General features: G+C 37.2%; 4 protein-coding genes and 1 long non-coding RNA gene across 5 annotated transcripts in view; 1 reads left to right on the top strand and 4 right to left on the bottom strand.

Moving 5' to 3' along the window:
* LOC111452479 (protein mago nashi homolog) overlaps positions 1–3,160 on the bottom strand; it is a 5,646-nt gene extending 2,486 nt beyond the window's left edge. The window contains exon 1 of the mRNA XM_023093244.1: positions 2,772–3,160. Within this exon, the coding sequence (XP_022949012.1) occupies positions 2,772–2,993 (222 nt within the window). The 5' untranslated portion in view covers positions 2,994–3,160. The remainder of the gene's footprint in view (positions 1–2,771) is intronic.
* A 426-nt stretch (positions 3,161–3,586) lies between these two features.
* Positions 3,587–4,511, bottom strand: LOC111430105 (uclacyanin-3-like). The gene is made up of 2 exons (XM_023066306.1): positions 4,288–4,511; positions 3,587–4,206 (listed from the first exon to the last, which is right to left on the bottom strand). The coding sequence occupies exons 1-2, from the start codon at positions 4,442–4,444 to the stop codon at positions 3,821–3,823; spliced, it is 543 nt and encodes a 180-aa protein (XP_022922074.1). The 5' UTR covers positions 4,445–4,511; the 3' UTR covers positions 3,587–3,820.
* Positions 4,512–7,626: 3,115 nt separating this feature from the next.
* On the bottom strand, positions 7,627–11,774 carry LOC111448536 (probable L-gulonolactone oxidase 6). The gene is made up of 4 exons (XM_023088204.1): positions 10,985–11,774; positions 9,457–9,712; positions 8,539–8,640; positions 7,627–8,465 (listed from the first exon to the last, which is right to left on the bottom strand). Exons 1-4 carry the CDS (start codon positions 11,660–11,662, stop codon positions 7,747–7,749), a joined length of 1,755 nt encoding a protein of 584 aa, XP_022943972.1. The 5' UTR covers positions 11,663–11,774; the 3' UTR covers positions 7,627–7,746.
* Positions 11,775–17,260: 5,486 nt separating this feature from the next.
* Positions 17,261–17,829, top strand: LOC111448552. The gene is made up of 2 exons (XR_002711465.1): positions 17,261–17,383; positions 17,463–17,829. It is a non-coding gene; the product is annotated as an uncharacterized LOC111448552 (long non-coding RNA).
* Positions 17,830–21,282: 3,453 nt separating this feature from the next.
* On the bottom strand, positions 21,283–23,388 carry LOC111448542 (protein IQ-DOMAIN 1-like). Its single transcript, XM_023088210.1, has 5 exons — positions 23,232–23,388; positions 22,917–23,168; positions 22,593–22,838; positions 22,357–22,503; positions 21,283–22,283 (listed from the first exon to the last, which is right to left on the bottom strand). The coding sequence occupies exons 1-5, from the start codon at positions 23,310–23,312 to the stop codon at positions 21,507–21,509; spliced, it is 1,503 nt and encodes a 500-aa protein (XP_022943978.1). The 5' UTR covers positions 23,313–23,388; the 3' UTR covers positions 21,283–21,506.
* Between the last annotated feature and the right edge of the window lie 969 nt (positions 23,389–24,357).

The following is a 24,357-nucleotide window of genomic DNA, read 5'->3' as shown; positions in this document are numbered from 1 at the left end:
TTTTTTTTTTTTTTTTTTTTTTTTTTTTTTTTTTTTTTTTGAGTGCCATGGCTTTTTTGAGGAAGGAAGCAAAACTGCAGTTAATAGTTTTGGGCTTGAAAATTTTCCAGCCAGGATGTCTACTGAAGTGGAATCTTGAAGAAATCTTGGAGCAACATCAAAGAGAATGTTATAATGGCATTCCAGGACCTTTCTGATCTTTAGTAATGGAAAGTTGAGAGGTGTTAAATTAAAGTTTCAAGACATCTTAAGTAAGGTGACCCCTTTTCATTCCTCTTTGCCTAAGAGGTGGATACTTTAAATAGTTCACTTGACAAAGGCTCCCAAGATGATAGCCTCTAAAGATTTTTTGTTGGTAATGACATTGTTCACATCATTTATCTTTGACTTGTGAATGACATGCTCCGTTTTCAAGCAACAATGCTACCATGCTCGACAATCTCATTAAGTTTAACTTTCTGTTCGGCACTAAGGTTAACTTAGAAAAATTAATCATTATCCATCTTAAAATCAATAACAAACTCATGCAAAATCAACCCAAACATGGAGATGCAGCAACAAAAGATTGACCTGGAAATATCAACTTAGGAAACTAGTGAAAGAAAGTAGCTGCCATTCTAATTAAAGAAGCTTCTTACTGTATAATTGTGGTAGACTTGCCTTGCAAATGTTGTGTTGTCTGTTGTCTAATATACTACACTATCTAATTTTTTTAAATTGTTCCAAAGGTGACCAAAAGAAAGGAAATCTTGATTTGAAATTTCTGATGAAAAGGAACTCAACATGATGGTGGCTGCAACCTTTTAAATTGGGATTATCTCTTCGCCTTAAATGCAAATTGGGTGAAAAGAGTAACAAGAAAAAGGTGAGGATTCAGTGAATAGTATTTGAAGTAATACAACGAAGAATTTTCCCTAGTTGATATGTACCATGGAGGAAAATCATAATTAGGAAATGCACCAAGTACCCCAGTCGTTGGATGGTGCGACCTGTAAGTATTTCAAGCTCTAGAAGCCCTTGGCCCGCAATTTCTAAACGTTCATTATAGGTGCAGAAAATGGATAAATTTTTTGATGATAAAGACAATATAATCATTTTAAGAGAGGTTAAGTTGGAGTGAAGTTGCTGATTGTAATGGCTTCTTTATTAATCTATGTTGATCTGAGGAATGCTGACCTTAGAATCCTAGGTTTAGAAGAAAACCAAATAACTTGATTATATTCTAAACCAATGACTTTGAGACTATTGAGTGGGTATCACTGTCGATTTATCTCCAAGAGGTTGCCTCAACAAACCATCTTGTAAGTGCTTCAAGCTCTAGAAGATCTTGGCCCTCAATAGATAAATGTTCTTTACAGGTTAAAAAATGGATAAATGTATTGATGGTAAAGACGATAGAATCTTTTTTTGGGAGGATACTTAGCTCCTATTTCCCCAAGAGTTGGAGTGAAGTTGTTGATTGCAATGGGTTCTTTAGTAATCTACGTTGATCAGAGGAATGCTGACCTTAGAATCCTAGGTTCAGAAGAAAACCAAACGACCATGAGACTATTCTAAACCACAATGACAATAAGACTATTCTAAACCCAATGACTATGAGACTATTCTAAACCCCAATGACTTTGAGACTATTAAATGGTAACATTCTGTCTCCAAGAGGTTGCCGTCAACCAACATTCAGTCTCTAAAATGTCAGCTTCAGATAGCACTGGGCAGGCTATAGAGGTGGATTTCCCCCCTTGATGATAAAGTAGTCAAAGCTATCTGGAAAGCAAAAGGTCCTAAAAGGGTAAGGTTTTCACTTCGGATGCTTGCACAGAACCAGTAAGTACCTACACTACAACAACTTTGAAAAAGAATAAAAAAATGAAAAATAAAAGCAGAAGAAGAAGAAGAAGAAGGTTGCCAAACTACTTTTTACCCCCTGGCTTAGTTAATGCTCTCTTTGTCAAAACTCTTCACTTTACTTATTCACAGCTCCTTCGCAGACAAGTGTTGAGAATACTTCTTAATCAATTCAACATTCCAAAAGAATAATAGTGACAGAGATCTTACTCATCTTCTTTGGGGTCATCACCATTCAAATGGCAAGCCAGAGTTATTTGGTCAAGTACTAATAAGACTATACTTCATGCAAGTCTTGTTTTCAATTAAAAATTATAGTAATAGCCTCGAAGAGCAATTACAAGATATAAACATAGAATAGAACAGGTAAATTCCACCATCACGCGTGAATCTGTTCCTGTTCAGATACGGACTTCCTGCTTGAAAACTACCATTGAAGCCACTCCTAATGAACATCTAAAATATGTATTTTTAGCAGAATATCATTCCAAACATGTTATGATCCAAGGCATGAAGGTGCCATATTTTAGAACAAATCAGGACTTCCTAAATAAGACATACAACACGAATTTGATTTTCCATCATTCCGAATCAGATCAATTAAGTGGTACATTAAAGAACAAAACCCCTACTCATCCACATTATATAAGAAAAATACAGATGCAGCTATCCAGGTTGAATACTTTCAAAACTCCAGCAAACCATTTAAACTTTTTCTTGAAGGGATGATTTTTTTTATAGATATAATAAAAATCCCAGGGATAAGGAAATGTATTTTGAAGGTAAACGAGAAAACAGTAACAAAACCCAATTGAAGAATCGAAAAAATAAATAAATAAAAAGAAAAATAAAAAAAGACAAAACGGCGATGCAAGAGGAAACCCTAGAGAGATAGAAGGAAGGAACATCGACAGTAAGATCCTGACCTCGCTGTCGGAGATGATTCGACGGCACTCCCGGAGGACAGCAGGGGTGAGGTAGACTTCCTTGCGAATCATGGTGTCGTTCTTGTAGTTGGAATTGTTAGCGTAGCGAAGCTTGCCATCGGGTCGGAATTCGAACTCCAAGAATTCGTGTCCAAATTTGCCTTTGTGCCCCACATAATATCTCAAGTAAAACTCTCCATTCTCCAAATCCTCGCCCGACATTGCACTCGCCTTGCACCGCTCTTCCTTCCTCTCCCGCCGGCTCTGCGACTAAAAATTCTGGAGACGTGAAGAGCTCAACCTCACGATTTGAAGAAGTCGATCGGGATGAGCCCCTAAGTTGTCTTTGACTTCGGTCGGCCCATCAACCCAGCTACGCATTACTGGGCTTCTTTCTTGCAAGAGTTTATATTTAGGAACTGGACCGCATGCCGAAAATAAAAACTAGAGTTTTTGTTTATTTATTTATTTTTAATTTGAATTAGATTAAATTGCTCCCAAACTAAAAAAAAAAATTACATTCGATTGACATTTTTTTATCGGGTCAACCTAACCAATCCAATTAACTTAAAATAGGATTAGTAATGTTACTGGTGGGTTCTAGTAGAAATTTTTTAATATAATTTTTAAAAAAACAATCTGACAACTTAACCCAACCCAAACCGTGTGGTTTAGAATTTGTGGGTTGGATTGGGTTATGAAAACTCTTCCGCTTTTTTCAGGTCATCAATCTAACCAACAACAAACGTTGGTATAAGATATGGGTAAGTTTGAGTGAGATTTTAGCTAGTCTTAGTAGAAAGAATGAAATATAATATAAAAATTTAATTTATATGAGAATATGAAACACGGGAAGAAAAGAGATCATAACAGGAACACCTCTTTTACACCTTAAGTGGGGTGAGTTGGTGTGTTCTTATGGAACTCTTGGGTGAATATAAGCAACATGAATCCAACCAAATAGATAACAAAAACTAACAGGGATCACAAATTATTGAATCAAATATAGAAAGAAAGCCAAGCACTGCATCTTCCCAAGCCGCTCACGCTCATAGAACAAACAGGGCGGCGAAGCAGGCAATGGAAGCCCCAGAGATCAACTGCTTGAGACTGATAAAAGCAGAGGAGCCTGCGCTTGGAGATGGAGGCGACGGGGGGGTGTCAGCCGGTGGGGTGTTAGCCGGTGGGGTGTTGCCCGGTGGGGTGGTGCCGGGTGGGGTTGGGGTGGCGTTGGCAGCCACAACATTGATCTGAAGCTTCATGCCGCTGGAACAGTGACCCAGTGTCGGACAGAGGAAGTACCTTGGCCCTGTCGCAGACAGAGGAATCGACGTGCTTCCGCCAGTGTGAGATCTAATCACCGAGGTTGACGAACACGCCTTGTAGCTTGCCTCATTCACCTCCGCCACTGAGTGACTCCCACCATAATTGAACACTGCAATTTTTACACAAATTAAACAAAACCCAAATCGAATCATCCTACAAATTCCATTCTATTCATAATTCAAACAATTACCCAACGAGTCTCCAACTTTAAAAGCTTGCCCTGCAGCCCAGGTATCATAATCAAACCCCTGACTCCACCCAGAATCGCCGCCAACAACGATATCAGCACCATTAACCGCACGCACAGCGACAAGAAAAACAAAAACAACCGCCACTTTCATCACCATTTTCACAGCCTACTTTGACGTTACAGAAACAGAGACAATCAGAGCTTTGAAACAGCAACGACGCTGATATCGAGTGTTTATATAGAACGAAGCTTAAAATTTTTCAAAATTCTTTTTCCTCTGCTTCTGGGTAAAGTCAATAAAGTCTGTAATTAAAAAAAGAGAGAATAACAGAAAGTGTCATGATTTGACATGGACTGTTCTTGGTTGTATTTTCCTTACTATTCCACCTAATGCATTTGCCATTTGAGCAGGACATAATGTCCTGGCGGCGACCATATGGATATTATATCCAATAATAACTCAGTGGCTGCTAACTTTTGTTAAATAAAGAGCACCAATATTGATTTATTTAGGAGATAAGAATAAGTAGACGACTAGAATGATCTAAGATGCTTCATATTCTAATGCCTCCCACCTAACACATGATAATGGAAGGGTTAGTTAGCTTAGGGAATGCTATTATTGACCCATGTGGGATTGGTTTGGTTTGGTTTATGCTTTGGGTCAATAAATTGTATTATATGTATGGGGGATTAGGTAGAGATAGAGAAGTTCAATTTGAAGTGTAGGAATGGATGGATGTAGTTGGTGTACAACTTATTGATTATATTTAAACTCATACATGATATTTATATGTTTTATGAATGAATATTTATTGGAAATGTTATGAGATCGTTAATATTAATGTTACATATTTTAGTTTATGGATATAGCAACACGTGTTGTTCAATAATTTAATATGATATAGACTGTTCTTTAATGTTTTGGTAACTGAATTGAACGTGTAAAATGATGAAAATTTATGTGAAATATAGTGAAAGTAATGTAAATGCGATGAAACATAGATGGAATTAATGTGTTGAAACGAGTGCGCACATATAAACTTTTTGTCATATGACATGCTAGCTCAAGTATAAATGTAACCGTTCAAATCCAGTGTTGATAGATATTGTCCACTTTGGTTCATTATGTATCATTGTCAGCCTCATGATTTTAAAACACTGGGGAGAGGTTTCCATACTCTTATAAGGAATGTTTTGTTCCCCTCTCCAACTGACATGTGATCTCACAATCTACCCACGTTGGAGATTCAGTGTCCTCCCTAACACACCACCTGGAGTTTGGCTTTGATGCCATTTGTAACAGCTCAAGTCCACTGCTAGCAGATATTGTCCGCTATTGTCTCAACTACGACTTGTTCAATGCGCTCCTACTGACATGTATACAAAATATATAATGCAATTCTCACGTACAAAAAAATGTGAACTTTTCAAAATTGTTTCATCCATCCTAAAAATACCAACAGCTTTCACACATGCTATAAGCAAAATATCCCAGCATAGTCAAGTATTCGTTCAACGTGCTTATAGCAACCAAGATCTTCTAAATTATGACAAAAAAAAAAACTATATGATGTCTACAAGAATAAGTCATTTTCAAACAAGATCACATGCTATAAGCAAAAAGATCCGAGCATAAGTCTTTTCGTCTTAAGTTTCTTAGCCCTCTTCCCTCTCAGTATGGTGTATTCTCTAGTTAAGTCGTTTTCAAACGACTTTAACATATGCTATAAAAAAAATATCTCAACAATTATCTATGTGTTCAATGTGCCAATAGTAATAAAAAAAATCACTTAAAGGGTCTATTTTACATACTTTCTAAACAAAATAACGGATCTATTACAAAATAAATTTTCAAAAAAATGTTCGTCTCAACAAAAACGACATTTTTAAACACCTTCCACGTGTGTTCTTATATTTGTTCAATATGCTTACCCAACCAAGAAATTACTTAATATATTCCAAAAAAAAAAAAAATCCCAACCCCAATTTAGCACTCTCTTGAGTGAAATCCTTTTCAAACAACTTTCACATGTGTTATACATAAAATATTGCAACACAGTCATTTAACGTGCTCATAGCAACTAGAAATCACTTAAATTGTCCATTTCACGTTCTTTATAGACAGAAAATGTAACGACCTTAAATTTCCACATACTCGGGGTCGTTACTAATGTCTCATGCTCATCTATAATGCGAAAATATAACTCTTACATGAATATCATTTATGACGTAAACTTCGAAAAACGTTTAAAACAACTCCTTTGAAAAGTACAGTCATGATCTTACGTGTTTAAATACGAAATACTATAACTTAGAGAAAATAAAAAAAAAAATACAAAATAATTTAAAACAATAGAGTGCAAAACAACCTATTCTAACTTAAGACTAGGAATTTAAATATGAGTTTACCCTAAGCATGTGTCACAGTCTTTGCTCGCGATGCCGCTGTCCTCCATACAAGTGTGTCTTGCCTTTACCTGAAACATGATGTGGCACACGGCTGAGTATTTCAAAGAATACTCAATAAGTGGCTCCACTATAGGGGGCCATGCAAATGCAAACACATGCAATCATGATTTAGGGACCTATCTCTAATCATCTTAGGGGTGGCCTTCAGTCTTGGATAAATTGGATGTATAGTACTTCCCTACACACGATTCACATGTGCGAGTGTGAATCCCCAGGGCGCTCGCACACCCCCTGGACCCTCTGGTCAAGCTAATCTATAGCGACGTTTGGAGGTCAGTGGAACCCCATAGTGTCATGCGCCTCATGAATACCCTCATCTGTGCGCATTCGCGCTCGTGCACATTCGCACTCATCATCATACTGTGCGCGTCCGTACTCATTATCTCTAGGGGAAGTAGCCCTATGCTTATGAACATACAATATGCATGAGGTCCCTCCAAATCCATCGTAATGTCTCTTCTGACACAACCCTCTAGTCTCATCTCTTTATTACTCTAGGTAACACATACTTGTGGATATTTATATTAATATCATTTTCATGCTCTTGGGGTTGTGTCCTATGTCGATCTAACAACATGATGCAATATGACACTCATTATCATATAGCATACTCAAGATGGAAAACATCATCATATTAAAGTAAACATCACGCAATCATCATACTCATCATTGCCATAAAGTGCATCAAGCATATCAAATATGTCATTCATCGAAATATATATATACTACGCACATCATCAAGCATCATAACTCATACATCATCGATTACGATGAAAGCCTAGATTCGAGATAGCTTGATGGGCACTATTGCCTAGATAGAGGAGCATGTCGATAGCCTAGATAGCTCCCAAAAGACAATAGTTCAAATGATCACCGAAAATTTTTATGACGTCAAAACAGCCCACGACATAGTCAGGCCTGAAATGGCAAACAAATACAGAGAAATATTGAAGTTATAACGACATTACGACTACGACGAAAAGTTGGCTAAGGTTTGAATCCTAAATAAGAACAAACTCTAGCTTCCTTATAAATCCTGCCAGCCCTACAAAAGTAGCCCTTACTTGGGGCACAATGACTATCTTTAGAGCATAAACACAATCCTTCCAAAGCACACCCATCTTTATCTATACTCACAGTTCCTTCCACTCCAAGAATTTGATTGGTCCATTCATTTGAGAACAGCCCGTACGGATCATATTCATTCTTAATCTTCAAAAACCTTTCTCTATTTTTGTACTTCCCAATCGCTTCAAGAAATGCAATGTTCCTGTTCTTCCCCCAATGCGGACTACCTCCATATTTGAACAACGCCATTTGCTCCACCTCTTCAAGCACGTCTTCAAAAAGCCTTGGACTCATCGGGTCTTTGCTCCTATAATATGTGAAGTCAAAGTTGATGCCATCTTCTTCCTTCCCCAAGTAGGCCGTGGAGGCTTTGACATAGCGCATCAATATGCCATTGTAGAGCTCAAGGCCACAAAACGCCATGGGCTCTAACTCACCAAGCTTTCTCACGTCTTCTATGAAACCTTTCACCACTTTTAAGTCAATGCTGATGCCTATTTCGTGGAAAAACTCCCCTTTTATCGATGGCTCCCAAGGACATGCTGTGATTCTAAGATCATTGACACTGTCTAGGCAAGATCCAGAGGATTGAAGGCGATTGTTATACCCGATGACTGGATATTTGAGAAATGTGATACCTATTCAAATAATTGCATGCGGTTAATTAAGTGAATTTTGAATTTTGTAATGGTCTTTAGTATGTGTTCTTACCATTGTTGGTTAATCCGTAAGCTGATAGTGAGAGAAGTGACGTGATAATCTTTGCACTACGACACTTCCCAGCTGCATCACGTCTTGCTTCTTGGTACTCCTCTATGTAGAACAAGATATCAAAATTTGAAGTGGGTAATTAAGCTACAAGGGTTCGGGGCTCGTAGTGTTGCAAGATCAATCGCATTCACCCATCCACAAACAGAAAATTAACAAAGAGACACAAAGATTTACGTGTAGTAACCAAAGTGTATCTCTCACACTACAATGTGTTACGAATAACGACTCTCCACAATAGTATGATATTGTCTACTTTGAGCATAAGCTCTTATGGTTTTGTTTTGGGTTTCCCCAACAGGCTCATACCAATGGAGATAGTGTATTCTTACTTATAAACACGTGATCATTCCCTGAATTAATCAATGTGGGACTCGCTCCTAACAATCCTCACACAAAGTCTCTCAACAAAGTTTCTCGTAATTGTCTTAGTTAAATACAAAATGACAGTGACTCCATTGTCTTAGTTAAATACAAAATGACAGTGACTCCAAACCTCAAAACAATGATAGACAAACATTTATATAAACCCTACACAAAGAAACATTAATGCTCATATATGAATTAAGATGATTCATGTATTAAATAAATAGGGTTATGAACCAAATAAATGAGAATTATGAACCAAATAAATGATAGATGAATCAAATAAATAAATGAGAGTTTTGAACCAAAATAAATGACCATACATGCATAAACCTATCTTTTATGACAACTTATAACATGGAGATCCATACTCCATGAATTAAAGATGATTCATGTATGAAAATGGAAGATGAACCAAAATAAATAGTAAACATACGTATGAAATGCATGAACCTATTTTTCATGACAACTCATGACACGTAGATCAACACTAACCTGAGGCTCGAACAATGGCCAAGGCAGCAGAAGGTGTAGGACGAAATGGAATAAAATCATACAAGCCATTGCCGGATGTATTGGATGAAACGCGGGTGTCTCTGCGATACATAACTTTTCGCTGGCTTGGATACCAAGTCATGTCTGCGAACTCATAGCTTCTTCCAAAGCTAATCACTTGATCGCTCAAATCAGTGTCATCCCTTTCAAAATAGGTGATGGATCGCTTGAACATGGGTTGCAATTTCAGAGTGACCTACACACTCGCTACTCATCGATTAATATTGCCAAATATATGCACTTAAATTTACATTTTCAAAAGTTTCAATAATATTAATAAAATTTTTATAAATTGTTTTATATCTTTACCGTTAGATAGTACTTTGTGAAGTTTATTAAGTTTTATTAATATTTTCAATTTTTTTTATAAAATTTAAAAATACATTTATCGTTAGTATCTTGTTTGAAAATACTCATAAACATTTAAAATAACACTCTTAACATTTATAAAAAAAAAAAAAAAGTTTTAAACAATTATTACCCTCTAGGGAAATCATTTATTAACCTCTCATTTCCCTCTTCAATTTTATGGTACTAACATTAAAAAGATTTAAACTTTTTATTTTTTAAAAGTTAATAGTATTAACGTTATTAATTGAATACTATCTTTAAGGGAGTTAATTTTTTTTTTTAAGGGCCTATTGAAACTTTTTGAATTTAAATAATTCAAAGTGATTTTTAAACTCTTTAAAAAGTTTTAGTATTTTTTAAATAAAAATTTGACATTTTTTAATATTTTTAAATGGTAAAAATATTTTTTAATTTTTTTTAAGTTTAGACCCTCCACTATTTTTTAAACAAAATTTAAAATTTAGAGACTTTTTATTAATATAGCCCAAATAAAAATAAAAATTTTCAATTTATTTAATTTAATATCTTTTAACAAGTGAAATATTAAAGGGTTAATAAAAGAAATATTTTGATAAAATCAACTAATTTAGTTCTTGTACTTTTATTAAAAATTAAATTTCATTTTCATCTTAAAGATTTTAAATTTATAATTATTTTGTCTTTAAAGGGCAATTTAGTATTTATAGTCCAAAATTTGTATTTATTTCCGGACTTTTCCAAAAAAAAAAAAATTACAGCAACTTTCTTTCTTCCTTTAATTATTACATACATAATATAAAAATTAAAAAAAAATCATCCACTTTTCTATCACATCAATCTGTATTTTAGCACATAAATTTCGGAACCAAAAAAATTATAACATTATGTCACGAAAAAAAACTTGAAATTGAATTTTAATCTATTTGAGACGTTTACTTTTTATTTTATGAATTTGATGAGTCACCTCACTTTTCTTACGGTTTAAGACTACAATACAATCAAGTACAATAATTAAGGCGATCTATAAATTTGTAATTATTAATGAACAAAAAATTGTTTATGATAAATTAATTTACAAAAATCTATAATTTTATTTAAAAAGGAATTTTTGATGATCTAAGAAGAAGAGGATCATCACCTGTGTAATAATTCCAAGAACTCCCAATGAAACTTTGGCAGCGTTGAGGTGTTGATGGCCATCAACAAGCCTCCGAACTTTGGCGTACCCATCTTGAGCTCCTCCAGGACTGACCATTTTAATACCCACAACGTAATCATGAACAGCACTCCCCTTGCCCCACAACGAGCTGCCATGTGCCCCCGTACTCAGCAGCCCACCAATTGTGAGGCCCCACCAATACGGCGCATGCGGCAACGCAAGCCCACCCGCCGCAGCCACCTCAATGATCTCCCTCACCGTCACTCCACCCTCCACGGTTATTCTCATGCCCTCCCCATCCACCTTCAAAACCCGGTTCAGATACTTGGTGCTTATCACCACCCCATCAACCCCGTGTGGGCATGCCAGCTTCGGAATGCTGTGGTAAAATCGAGTGCCCACCTTAATTTTCCTCATGGCTCTCGTGGCCTCCGCCACCGCGGAGATCACCTCCGCCTCTGTGGTTGGGTACTTCACCTCTCCCACCCGGCAGATGGCCCGATCTGGGAAGGTGGCGTAGGCGTTTGTAATGGTGCAGTTGGCGTTTGGGGATCGGCATTTGATTGGGTCCTCCGGCGGAGTAGACTCGGACACTGACACAAGAAGAACTAGAAAGAAGATGAAGGTAGTGAACCGGAAGGCATTAGACGACTGCATAGTGGTCAGTTCAGGGCCCGTGGACCGCGTTGTTGAGGGAGCCCCCTTCTATATATAATAATGTAATTTTTGTAGGAATGATTGCACTGGTTTTGTTGTCTTGTATTCAAAATAACAAATGAATGATGCATACCTTGTGCTGCAATCAATCTACATCCTAACCTACTCCACCTTGGTTTCATTATGGTATTCTTATTTATTTATCTTATTTATTTATTTATTTATTAACATCTATGTCCAATGTTTATAGGCGTAAAACTTTTCCCATTTATTTTTGTTGTAATTGGATTCATATCAGCCACTTGATCCGATGCATCTATTATGGTTATTTCATATCCTCCTTTTTCCTTTCCTATTATTTTGCTTACTATACCTGTTACTGTACATTATAAACATTATTATTACTCTTACTCTCATCGGGATAAATCTCACCCCTTCCCCTATTCCTGCCGGGGTATATTTTAAAAGGTGAACATCTTTATTAGTCTCAGGGTACGAGAAAAGAATAGGAAAGGTGATTTCACTATATTTATGACCAATAACGGCCCTTTCACTATATTTATGACCAATAACGGCCTATCACAAGAATATTTTTTAGTGGGACTATACCTCACGTAATTTTTACCATTTCTTTTAAAAATTTTATTTTTAATATAATCTAAAATAATTATAATAAATCTTAAAAGGTTCTATCAACTTAATTTTTAATATTACAACAATAAAAAAAAATTACAACATTATCTTTAGCTTAAATATTATAATGTGTGTGCCTGTGTGTGTGAGACGGAGAATTGGGTGGGGCAGGGTTGGAGAACGTCCTCGACCCTATGTATCTAACAGGAAAAAAATGTTCCCCACTCCCTCCCTCATTCCCCGTCTAAATTGAAAATCTCCTCCTCATTCGGAGCGAGTCTCTGTAGCTAAAATGGACATCTCTAATATACGGTGTGGGGACCGAGAATTCTCCCTAGAGAATTTACATGAATTAGGTTTCATACACGATTTTTTCCCATGTGTTGTATACTTTTTAAATATTCATTTTAAAAAAAATAATGAATAAGTATAATATTTTATTAAAAAAGGTAAAACATCCTAATAAATCAACAAAAATAAATTATAACCCTAAACATAATTTCTAAAACTTTAATTTTTTTTGTAGGATAATATAAACTTCAAATATTTATTTATATTTTATTAAGTTCTTTCTTTCTAATTTCTTTTGGAATCCAAGACTTTTAATGTGAATGAACAGATAACGTAACGTACAAGGGAGGGAATGAAAGAAAGAAGATAACAAAAGTTCAAAAGATAATAATAAAAGATTTTTTAAAAGTTAATTAGGTTCCATCATATTTCACAATCGTGTCACTGGCAGGAACCCTAATTCAAAATTCAAAATTTGAATAGAGTTTACAACAAGTTCAACCCTTTATTTTTTAGTTTGAATGGTCGAGTTATTCTTTTTTTTTAATTATTTTAAAAAATATTTTATTCCTTTTACCATACATATTACATTAATAACCAAAATCTTATAAAATTCAAATATCAAATATTTATAAGTCACAACACATCACTTACATTAATTATAAATGCTAAATATAAAGTTAGATTGAATTATTAACCCTATTTTGAGTTAGTCGGATTCACATTTTCTCCCTTGCTTGCACTTAAAAGAAAGATATTTATATTAATTTCTCATATTTATGAAATTAATTATTAGGATTTATTATTATTCACAAACGTTTGGCTATTAACAGAATGAGAAGTCAAATCTTTATTGGTAGTGGGTACTTGTGGTTTTGGTACATTTTTGTTTCAACTTGTGATATTAATTCATTTTGGTTTGCTTTTTTTTTTCTTTTTCTTTTTCTTTTTTACATATTCATCTAACTTTTTTTTAAGTTTAACTTCAACAAGGAGGAGTTTGAAAAACGTTCTAAAAAGTCTATGATAGCATGTTCGTAAGTTATCGTAGCCATTATTTGTTGCAGTGCATTTTCTTAAACCTTCGAAGTTAAAATGTCGTTTCAGAACTCATAGAATTATATTTATTTATTTATTTATTTGTGACATTCGAGTAAAATAGGAGTACATCTAAGAAAAACTTAAAAGAATTGAAAATCACTACCTATACCAACAAGGTAGACGTTCCTTTTCAATGGCTAAATTATAATAACTCCATGGTTAAGCATGATTTGCTTGGAAGCAATTTTATGTTAGATGACCTCCTGAGAATTTTCTTAGGATACTTGTGAGTGAGAACAAAGCATGTTTGAAGGACTCATGTTGATCTATGGGGATAGTTTTCATTCTTAGAAGCAAAAAATGAGTAACGTGACTATGTTTTAGGGGATTGTCGAAGCAATTATATGTCAAATTCAAATTCTGAATCTTGGGCATTGGTCGTTACAATAGTTCGCTGCAGAAGCTCCATTAACTCTAATTATGAAAGTATCTCACTTCAATATCCCGTTATTATTATGAGATCTATTTTTGATAGCTTTTAAAAAAAAGAAATAGTACTTGATTTAAGAGACAATATCTTATAATCTCTTCACAAATTTAGGATAAATTATTAATACCTCTTCTTGGTCATAGAGGGAATTTTGGGCCTGTGGCAAGCCCAGTACCCAATCAAACACAGTCCTTCAGACCTCGAATTTGACAACCGACCGCTGAAGGTTGAAGATGACCAATCCAGTTGGACTGACCAGCTCGGTTTAATCAAATTGGTTCTCTTACTTGGTTTCGGTTTAATCAAATTGTTTCTCCTACTTGGTTTAGGCTGTAATTATCCTATTGTGATAATCCTTAATTTTCTCTAACCTAATTAGCGACGTTACTTTGTACTTGCATAACGACAGAACGAGAGTTCACGTAAGACAATCTCAATAACGATAATACGTTCATTATTATAAGCAGTTCATACTTGGGGGAAAACAATAATGCTAGCCTAACCTAGAAATAATCAACAGAGAACTAGAGGAACAATTGCAATAACTATGAACCCAAAAAAATCCAACAAGACGCCTACAACACTACAAACCCTCCTTAAGATTTCTATGGCCTTCGCAGCATCCACCGTCAGCCGTACATGGGAGCCTTGCCCTTACCTGAAAATATGGGTAGCACGTGGCTTGAGTATTATATAAGTACCGAGTAAGTCGCCCCACTGTTGAGGTTAAGCATATAATCATACATCAGGATACATGTGGTCGCACACAATACACATACATGAGCACAAGTGTCAAAAAAAAGAAACTGAGAGAGGGGTCTGTCTACCATTCCTTCCCATGGCCTTAGGCCCTTGCTTTGTCCAGGCGGGGGTGGATGCATGGTACTTTCCCACACATGGCCCACGTGCGTGACTGTGGGCCCACCAGGCGAGTTCGCATGCGAACTCCCTGAGCCTGGCTTGGTCGGGTATGTATGACATACAATACCGGACACCACGGAAAAGGAGGGCCTGCATGATATCATGGCGAATACAATATCGAATGTACGCATCCATACCATTAGTAGCATAATGGGGGAGTGCCCCATGTACATAACCATAGCATGCATAAGGTTCTTAAGGGTTACCTCCATGGCATTATACATACAAGGTTCTATCCCCTCATCGCATTACATAGCATAACTGGGTTAAACATCGAGGGCCACAGGGTAGCAAAACCGTGTCACAAACATCACATTCATGGCATGCGGGGTTCTCATTACAATCATGACATGTCAATCAAGCTCATACATACAGGGTAGCAAAACTGTGTCACAAACATCACATACATAAACATGGCATACATAGCATTTCACTGCAAGAAACATATAACCTAGCATACATCAACAACACACATGGTGCATGCAAGGGCCACAGGGCACGCACCAACATACATACATAACTAATCGCCAACAGTAAGGTTACTTACCTTCTTGGCCTTGGTCGAAGTCACCCACAACGCTAACTCCGGCGCAGGGTTTCTGGGTGTGCCTCTGGTTTGGGCCAAAAGGGAACGAGGCCCAGTGGTGGTGTCCGAGCGCAGCCTGCGAGGTGCGGGCTGCACGCTGGCCAAAACGAACTCGCAGAATGCCGAGGGTCGACCAGCGCCGTCGCTTCGTCTTCCTCGCCCGAAAGCCTTGACAGCCCTAATCGCGGGGCTTGGCTACTGTCTCCGGTGGAAGTGTCGTCGTTCGTCCGTCTCCCGTGGCGCGTCTGTCTCTCCTTGCCCCGGCGTACACTGGCGTCCACTCCTACCTAAAGGAGGTGGCCACTGCAGCCCTAGGGTTTAAGGGGGTCTGAGTGAATCCTGCCGAAAATCACGAGATTTTCGGCGCGCTTTTTATTTTTTATTTTTGAAATGTGTAACGTACATTATAGGACTTATTCAAGAAGTTTGGGAAAATTTGGAGCATGTCAAAGGTATGAACCAACGAAAAAAGTAGTACCCAAATCAAGTAACAACTAAGAAATTTGGATTAAGAATGTCTTGTAGTATGTGTTGGAGCATGTTATAAGAAGTATTATGTGAAAGTTTAGACTTGAAATAAACTAATTAAGAATGTCTTGTAGTATGTGTTGGAGCATGTTATAAGAAGTATTATGTGAAAGTTTAGACTTGAAATAAACTAATTTGAATGATATTCAGTTTTGTGATTCTGATGATCCAACTCAACATTGAACGAAATTGAAAGTATAACTAGGTGTTCATGATTAGATTATCGTATTATGCTTACTAAATTAAACGATGAAAGATACGTTGATGATATGTTTACATTGTTAAACAAAAGTGATTAATGATTCACCATCTAACCACTAATCGAGAAGGTTAGAATCGCTCAACAACGCACACACTCGATCAAGATGAATACAAAGAACAGAAGAGAGAAAATTGAGGAATATTGGTTAAAGGGTTTATTGATGATTTCAGGTATGTACAATAAGAGAATACAAAAAATGAAAAAAAAAAAAAAAAAAAAAACCTACATTTTGAGAGCACTAACTAATACGGTATATATATGGTTTCAATTTATTAAATATAGCTTTCAAAGATTTAAACCTACTAGATATAATCTAACAAATATATCTCTATCAAATCTTTACTAAATATCTTCCAAATATATCTCTACGAGATCTAGGCATCAGGCTCCATATCCCAACAATCTCCGACTAATCCATTCAACCCCAACAATCTCCCACTTGAAAACTGATCCAGTCAACCCAATAATCTCCCACTTGTAGACCGATCCAGTCAACCAAGAATTTCATTCTCAATCTGTACCATACCATTTGAGGCTTTGCATAATCTCAATGTTCCAACATCAACACAAAATGTTTGTTGGATTTCTTCCACCCTTTATCTTCTCCAAACACATCACCATCTTCCACTAACCTCCGAGTGAAATGGTATCGCCTTATTTGTTTTGTTTTTGAATGATAGACCGGGTTCCTCGCCAACTGCATGACACTCTAACTATCTACCTGAATAATCTTCTCGCGCTACTTCTTGCCTAATTCTTCTAGATAGTCTGTCATTCATATCATCTTCTTTCCAGCTTCAGCTATTGCCACGTACTCAACCTCAACAGATGAAAGAGCAATGCATTTTTGAAGCCTAGACATCCCATCATCTATAACTTGCTCCTACTTAGTTGTATCCTCCAACTGTAGGACCTCATCAAGGGGCTCTTGTTCCCCTTCATCAGTCAGCAATCGATATTGTAAAGAAGGTACGTACCTATCTTGTACTTTGATAGCTCTGGATGATCTTTTCAACACCTGCTCAGGTGTCACTTGCTCTACTTCTAGTTTCTCAGCCAGTCTCAAAAGTTTCTTGAATATCTGCAACATCACCCTATAAATTGTTCTGCAACTCAACCTCAACTTCCACTTGTTTCACCTATGGTTCCTCAACAACAGTCTTAGGAGTTACTTGAGTATATGCTACAACATCACTAGGTGAATCTTTTAGCAACTCAACCTCAACTCCTACTTGCTTCGTTGTCCCGGTACATTTCTTCAATTCTCTGGCAGTTTTTGTGAAGCTAACTTGTTTTTGTTTGCTCATGACGCAGTTCTCACAATGACTCATATCAATAGATTTCAGACCTTCCAAAACTCCTTCTGTAGCCAGCATCTTTATTCCTTTAACACTCATATATCCAAATCTATTATGTCATAGATTTGAATTTGAAGCACTATCAGCAACAGCAGCCATGCTCATACACTCTGCAGTGGTGTACAAGGTTCTTGATTTTGTGCCACGTGCTACCACCATAGTACCCTTCACAATCTTCCACGAACTCTTCCCAAACTTTTTTTGCATAACCTGTGCTATCCAACTGACCAATAGATATCAGGTTCTTGAGACTAGGAATATATCTGACATCCTTTAATGTCCACGGATTTCCTACCGGAGTTTTTATGCAGACATCTCTTTTTTCCTTCAATCTTCAAATCTTTGTTGTCGACAAGATACACCTTCTTGAAACTTCAAAACTTGAAATTTCGAAACAATTCTTTGTTTGGAAATATGAAAATATGCACCTGAATCCAAATTCAGGATTCAATCGGACTGTCCACGCTGAGAATTAGAACATTCTCAATGTCTTCTGCTGAATGTATAGAATCATCGTCATCATTTGATTTGTGATTCTGCTTCCTCTTTGTTTTTGTACAATCTTCCCGAAAGTGACCTTTTTCTCCACAACTTCAACACTTTACGTTTAATTTGTTTGGAGACTTTCCCCGGTTCTTTCATTTTGATCCTCCATTGTTTGGGCCCTTTGATTTACTTCATCCCCTTCGATCAACACTAAGAGCACTGCCTGATGAATCTCTGACTTCCCGTTTGCGAATACTTTCGCTGAGAACTACGTTTCGAATTTCATCAAACTTCAGCTTATCAGATCCTCGTGAACTGCTGATTGCGATAACAATAGTATCCCACGACTCGGGTAAAGATGACATCAAAATCAATATTTTAATTTCATCTTCGAAATTAATATCCACTGAACTCAGTTGACTTACAATCATATTGAATTGATTGATATGATCAGAAACAAATCTACTTTCAGACATTTATAGATTGAACAATCTCCGCATCAAATATACCTTATTCATAGCTGACGGTTTCTCGTACATATTCGACAGCGCCTTCAACAGATCTAACATTGTCTTCTCCTTGATAATTTTGAACGTCATATTTCTAGACAGCGTCAATCGGATCAACTCTAAGGCCTGGCGATCCTTGAGCTTCCACTACTCCATGGTCATAGTATTCGACTTCACCCTCAACAGGGGTTCGTGAAGACCTTTTTGGTACAGACAATCTTCAATCTGCATCTTCCAAAAACTGAAATCGGATCCATCAAACTTTTCAATTCCAATCTTTGAAATTTCCATCTTCACAGATCGTGGTGAAGTTCTCCTCGCTCTGATACCAGTTGTTAGGAACGTTGAACAACGCACACAGTTGATCAACGCAAAGAACAGGAGAGAGAAAATTCAAGGAGAAATATTGTCTAAAGGTTTTATTGATGATTTGAGGTATGTAAATAGAATAAATGAAGAAAACTGACGAATAGGGTATATATTATGATTTCAATTTACTAAAAATATAGTTTTCAAAGATTTAAATCTACTAGATATAATCTAACAAATATATCTCTATCAAATATTTACTAAATATCTACCATATATATATCTATTAGATCTTTACAAAATATCTTTTAAATATATCTTTAATCTAGGTATCAGGCTCCATATCCCAACAGAGAACTCAACGATTGTCGAAGGTCTGTATAACATATTTAGAATGGCTATGATGACTCGTACTTTGTGGGGACTATTAGGGTTTTGCCAATTAATTCGTAATAGTGAACTTGCCCCAATCAACAAGGATCCGCAACAGTAATCTCTATAATTATGAATCGGTAGAATTGGAGTTGAGGCTTGAAATGTGTAAACCTTATAGAACCTTATGGATATGTTTAGGGGGTCTCTAATCACTCCTTAATCGTGATCTTATTTGAATGAGAGGAAGAGACCGCATAGGCAGATAATTAGAGTACGAGGGTGATCTCCTCCTTTATAATTTTTACATTATGGGGCCTTCCAAGTTGTGAACCATATTTAAATAGATTCCAACTCACATACCCAACTAAATTTTTTATTTTTCAAAAATTTAAACCCAACCCAAACTTGGAAAAGAAAAAAATCTAACCTAATCAAACTCTAACAATTTGGATCAAATAGTCTAAATTATTTGAGTCATCGGATGGTTAAGCACTCTTGTTAGACTGCAATTATTTTGGGGCCCTCGCTACCATATACCATATAGCTCACAAACATTGATTAAAGTGTTAATATAATATATGATTGTAGTGGTTCAATAATTTGTTAAAGATTATATGGAAGAGGGTGGGGGGGTGAAAAAGAGAGATGAGTGGATGCTTTGGCGTTGGAGACAGAACTCAGCACATGGGTTGCCTGCCTCCTTCCATGGGGCCTCGCGTTCCTTTTCCCCCGAACATCTTTCCTTCACCCTTTTTCAGCTTTCAAAACCTGCCTTTCACTCAAAACATATCATCTCATATCATATGCACAACACTTACCTATATATTACCAATTCTTATCTATTCTTATTATCTAGTAGAAATTATTTATTTTCGTGTAAAAATTTCTTAAAATTTAAAATTTAAGGATATTGATATTACTTTTGAATCTATTATCTAATCATACTCATTATTTCGACGTCTCGAAATGATACTCAAATATGAGTTCATTACTCACACCATCAAAAGTCTATGCCTAAGGACCGACCACTTTTTTGAATGTCCTCCCTGTGCATGATATTTGAATAATCTTCCTTTTCAAATTTCTAAACACTTTCCCAAAAAACAGAAATTTCTAAACACTTTCCCCATTGTTTTTTATATAACGAAGTCAAGTCAAAATATAGATTATTTGTTCAAATGAATAAATAAAATCTTTAAAAATAAAAATATTTAATGTTCGTATTTAGAAGGGGTGAAATATATAATCTAAACCAACCCCAAAATATATAAGGTTTGGTTGAATTGTGAACTCTGTTCGAATTATTTGTGTCATCAACTAAGTCATTTTAACATATTTTGTCTTTGATCACATGGTGAAAACTAAGGTGAAAATTGTTGGTATAAGTGATTTCATATCCTCAAGATCACTCTTATTTTGTCAGTCGTCTCATTTCAATCATATACTCACATAGGAGTCACATTACATCATAAGGTTATTAAAAGTATTCTTAAAAACCTCAAAATACAACCATTACTAAACATTTTTACTTGAAAGCATTCATAAACACACAATCCTTTTACAACAACAACAAAAAAAAAAAAACACAACTTTTTGTTCCTAAAAGAACATGTGAAACTCATCCACAAATTTCTTTAATTTCCTCCCTTTTTTGCATACGATTATCACTAATGGGCAGTACACTCCAATGCATGATAAGACTGCTGGAGTTGCATGGTCATAGTTTGTTAGCATTGAAAAACTCAAAAGCAAAATGAAAGAAGACAACACAAGAAACACAACAAGCATCACTCACTTCAAACATTATTATTGTAACATTACAATACAAACATCATCAAACCACACACACCAGGTTGTTTTTGTCAGACCAAATACAAAAATCTCTTTCAGTATTACCTAAACTTCAAAACCCATAATCCCTTTTGGTCAAACAAACTTTTTGCAATTCAATCTCTGCCTCTCTCTGTTCTAGCCTAAACATAATAATACCAACTCTCTGTTTTTGGGGTTAGACTGTAATTTTAGGGGGAACTCATGAATTTGTCAGTGAATGAATCACCTTAGCCATCTTCTTAGATCCGTCGTTGAAGAAGGGGAAATCTCGCCGCCGAGGCTGTCGGTGCAGCAAGATGAATAGTTGGATTGCTGCTCCATCCCAAAGTATGTCCCGCTTACGCTCTTGAAGCTTGGACTTTTCAAATTTCGCTCGTAAACGCCATACCCATTTGGATCCGGAACTGGGAACGATAGCCGTTTTTTTGCTGACCCAACTCCTCTCTCCCTCTCCGGCGTTGATGGCCGTTGTCTTGGCGCGCTATGTGACCGTAATCGTGCCTTTGCGGACTCTGTGGCTGCCATGTAATTCGGCAAACAATTGCCTTGGCTATAGCTGCTACTTGCTGCTGTTCTACTTTGTTGAAGTAAATTGCCACTGTAGTAATAGTTTGACCTTAAGCTTGGTGTTTGGGATGTGTTTTCGCTTTTGTCGTCTCTGATGATACGTGGGCTTGCGGACCGGACTAGCAGAGGCCTTGTTTTAGATGGGGACGGTGTGGCTGGTGAGTGGTGGAAACAGGGTATGTTTTGTTGCGACCGGTGGAGTGGCGAGCTGCCGGAATGTGGATTTGTTCTTTGTTGATTCTGAACCGTTCTCCGGTGAGAGTAGGGCTGGAAGGTGTCGATTTCCACTGTTTTGATGGGGTCTCTTTGATCCGTTGAAGCTCTTCCCCTATTTTCCAATGGCTTCCTTGAATTCCATTGATCCAGCCATTTGGGTCTTTCTTCTAGATCATCTCCGCTTCCCATGGATGGACTTCGACCTCTCCGCCATATCTGAAAAAACAGAACAGACCCCTCAAAACAGAGCCCCAAAACAGAGCAGCAAGAGATAGAGAAAGAGATGAACCTGTTGGGAGAAGGCGTGGGAGAGATTTCGATCACGCTTCATGGCGATCTCTTTTCTGTGTTGAAGCATAGCTTTCACTTCTTCAACAGAGTGGGGCCGTTCATCCCAATCGTCTGTGACAGTGCTACTTCCCTCCCTTGACTGAGACTGCACGACACGACACCATTTTCATTCAAGTTTCTTAATTTCAAATCAAGAACGGAAAACAAAGAAAACCCTCATCGGATTTCACTCACAACGGATTTTCTATCGGAGAAGTTTTGGAGATAACGCGATCCAAGGACGCTATTTGTGTCGCTGAAGGTGGATTTTCTACTGCCGTCATGGGAGAGTCTCATCCGCTGATCGAGCACACGGGCTTGCACTCGAACCAGAGCTTGCATGCATCGAAGGGTCATCTTCGCCTGTTTTCTCACGTTGTGACCCCTCACCAAAGCCTGCAACTTCACCAACCCCTTCAGCGCACGCAGAGCCCTCCTTGCCTGTAAAATTCAATTAGAGTAACTAACACCCATCTCAACCCAAAAAGAACAGAGATTTACAGTACTTCATTAGCATACCAAGTATCCTCTAAAAGCGGTTTGAATAACAATCGCAGCATAGTGATATCTAGCGTGATTGGAAGGCCGAGTAGGTAGGCGAGCAATCTCCACAGCCGCTTGAGCAGTGGCGACAGCAGCTTCAGCAGTAGCCACCGCAACCGCAAGCGCTGCCTCGGAAGATGCATGTTCCGTAGCCGACGGCGTTTGGTGAGTATCCGTATCGTGTAGATTGGTGGATCGCCTGAAAATCCATCTCCGCTTCTCTCTTTTCTGCAGAGGAAACGAAGGTGAGATCAAAAGGGTAAGAACAGAGAGAAAATGAAAAGCTCAGACCTTGTCATCTTCATCCTTGGAAGGAGATCTAAAAGCCCTTTTGACAGCAGTCAACCAGGAGGAGCCTCCCTTCTTACCCATGAAAGAAAATGAAAAACAGAGGAGGGCTCTGCATTTACAAGAACAACACTAGCAGGGAGGGAAAAACAGAGAAAGCCAGTAAGCAATGCAGCTGTGATTCCATCCAGGCCACCCAAAGATAATCTCGAATTCAACCCATTGGATAGTGAAGAATAGGAATCTGTACCTTTTTTACTTTTAGTCTTTTAGTGTTTTTTTTTTTTTTCTTTTTGCAGGGAAATTAAATAAATTAATTAGTTGGATAAATGAATGAATAATAAGAGTGGAAGGAGATTGGGGACAAAAACAGCAATAATGGCGCATAGGGTTGTCAGTGGGATGAAGCGAAAGGACCCAAGAAAGGGGCAGTGGACATTTAATAATACAAAGAATTCAACGCCATTCCATTCAAGTCCAGGCGTTGCGTTGCGTTGCGTTACGATAGCCCCGCCGTGCGGAGGGTAAGGGGGGAGTGGGGGAGGGGTACGCCAACGCCAGCGCCATTGCTTGCTTTTTCCGCGGCCCCAAAGCCCCAAAAAAAGAAGAAAAAAAGTAATAATAAATGAGTGGAGGGATGGATAAAGGGCAGCGCCCGCTCCCCTGTTTCTCGAAATCTTACTTCAAAAAAACAAGGCTCATGTCGTGCTGTCACGTGCTACTGACACGGGGAGAGTGTTGGTTCACCTGTGGTGTCGGACCACGCTGTTCCTCCTTTTCAGTAACGCTTCTTAATGTAACCGTTTCCGTTCACGTCATGTTGCACTCTTCATTCTATAGTGTTTACTTTAATTATAAGTTTCCAGTTCCCGAACAAACAAAATACATCATTGAGTCTTTCTTGTCGTCCTCTAAAACATTAAAATAAGGTAGGTAATTGAAGATAATGTCTTTTATTTATATACTCATGATCTTTTATTTCTTAATTAATAAATGTGAGACTTTAATAATTTTCCTCTCGAACAAAATACAATATTGAGCTTCGAGATAGTGTCTCTTACTTATACACTTATGATCTTCTCCTTAATTAGTCGACGGGATTCCTACAAGGTCTTCACCTTCAAATAAT

The sequence above is a fragment of the Cucurbita moschata genome, unplaced genomic scaffold (genome assembly GCF_002738365.1).
Source record: "Cucurbita moschata cultivar Rifu unplaced genomic scaffold, Cmos_1.0 Cmo_Scf00001, whole genome shotgun sequence".
NCBI classification, from domain to species: Eukaryota; Viridiplantae; Streptophyta; class Magnoliopsida; order Cucurbitales; family Cucurbitaceae; genus Cucurbita; species Cucurbita moschata.
Note: the sequence above shows the minus strand (reverse complement) of the source record. Positions and strands in the feature narration are given on the sequence as shown.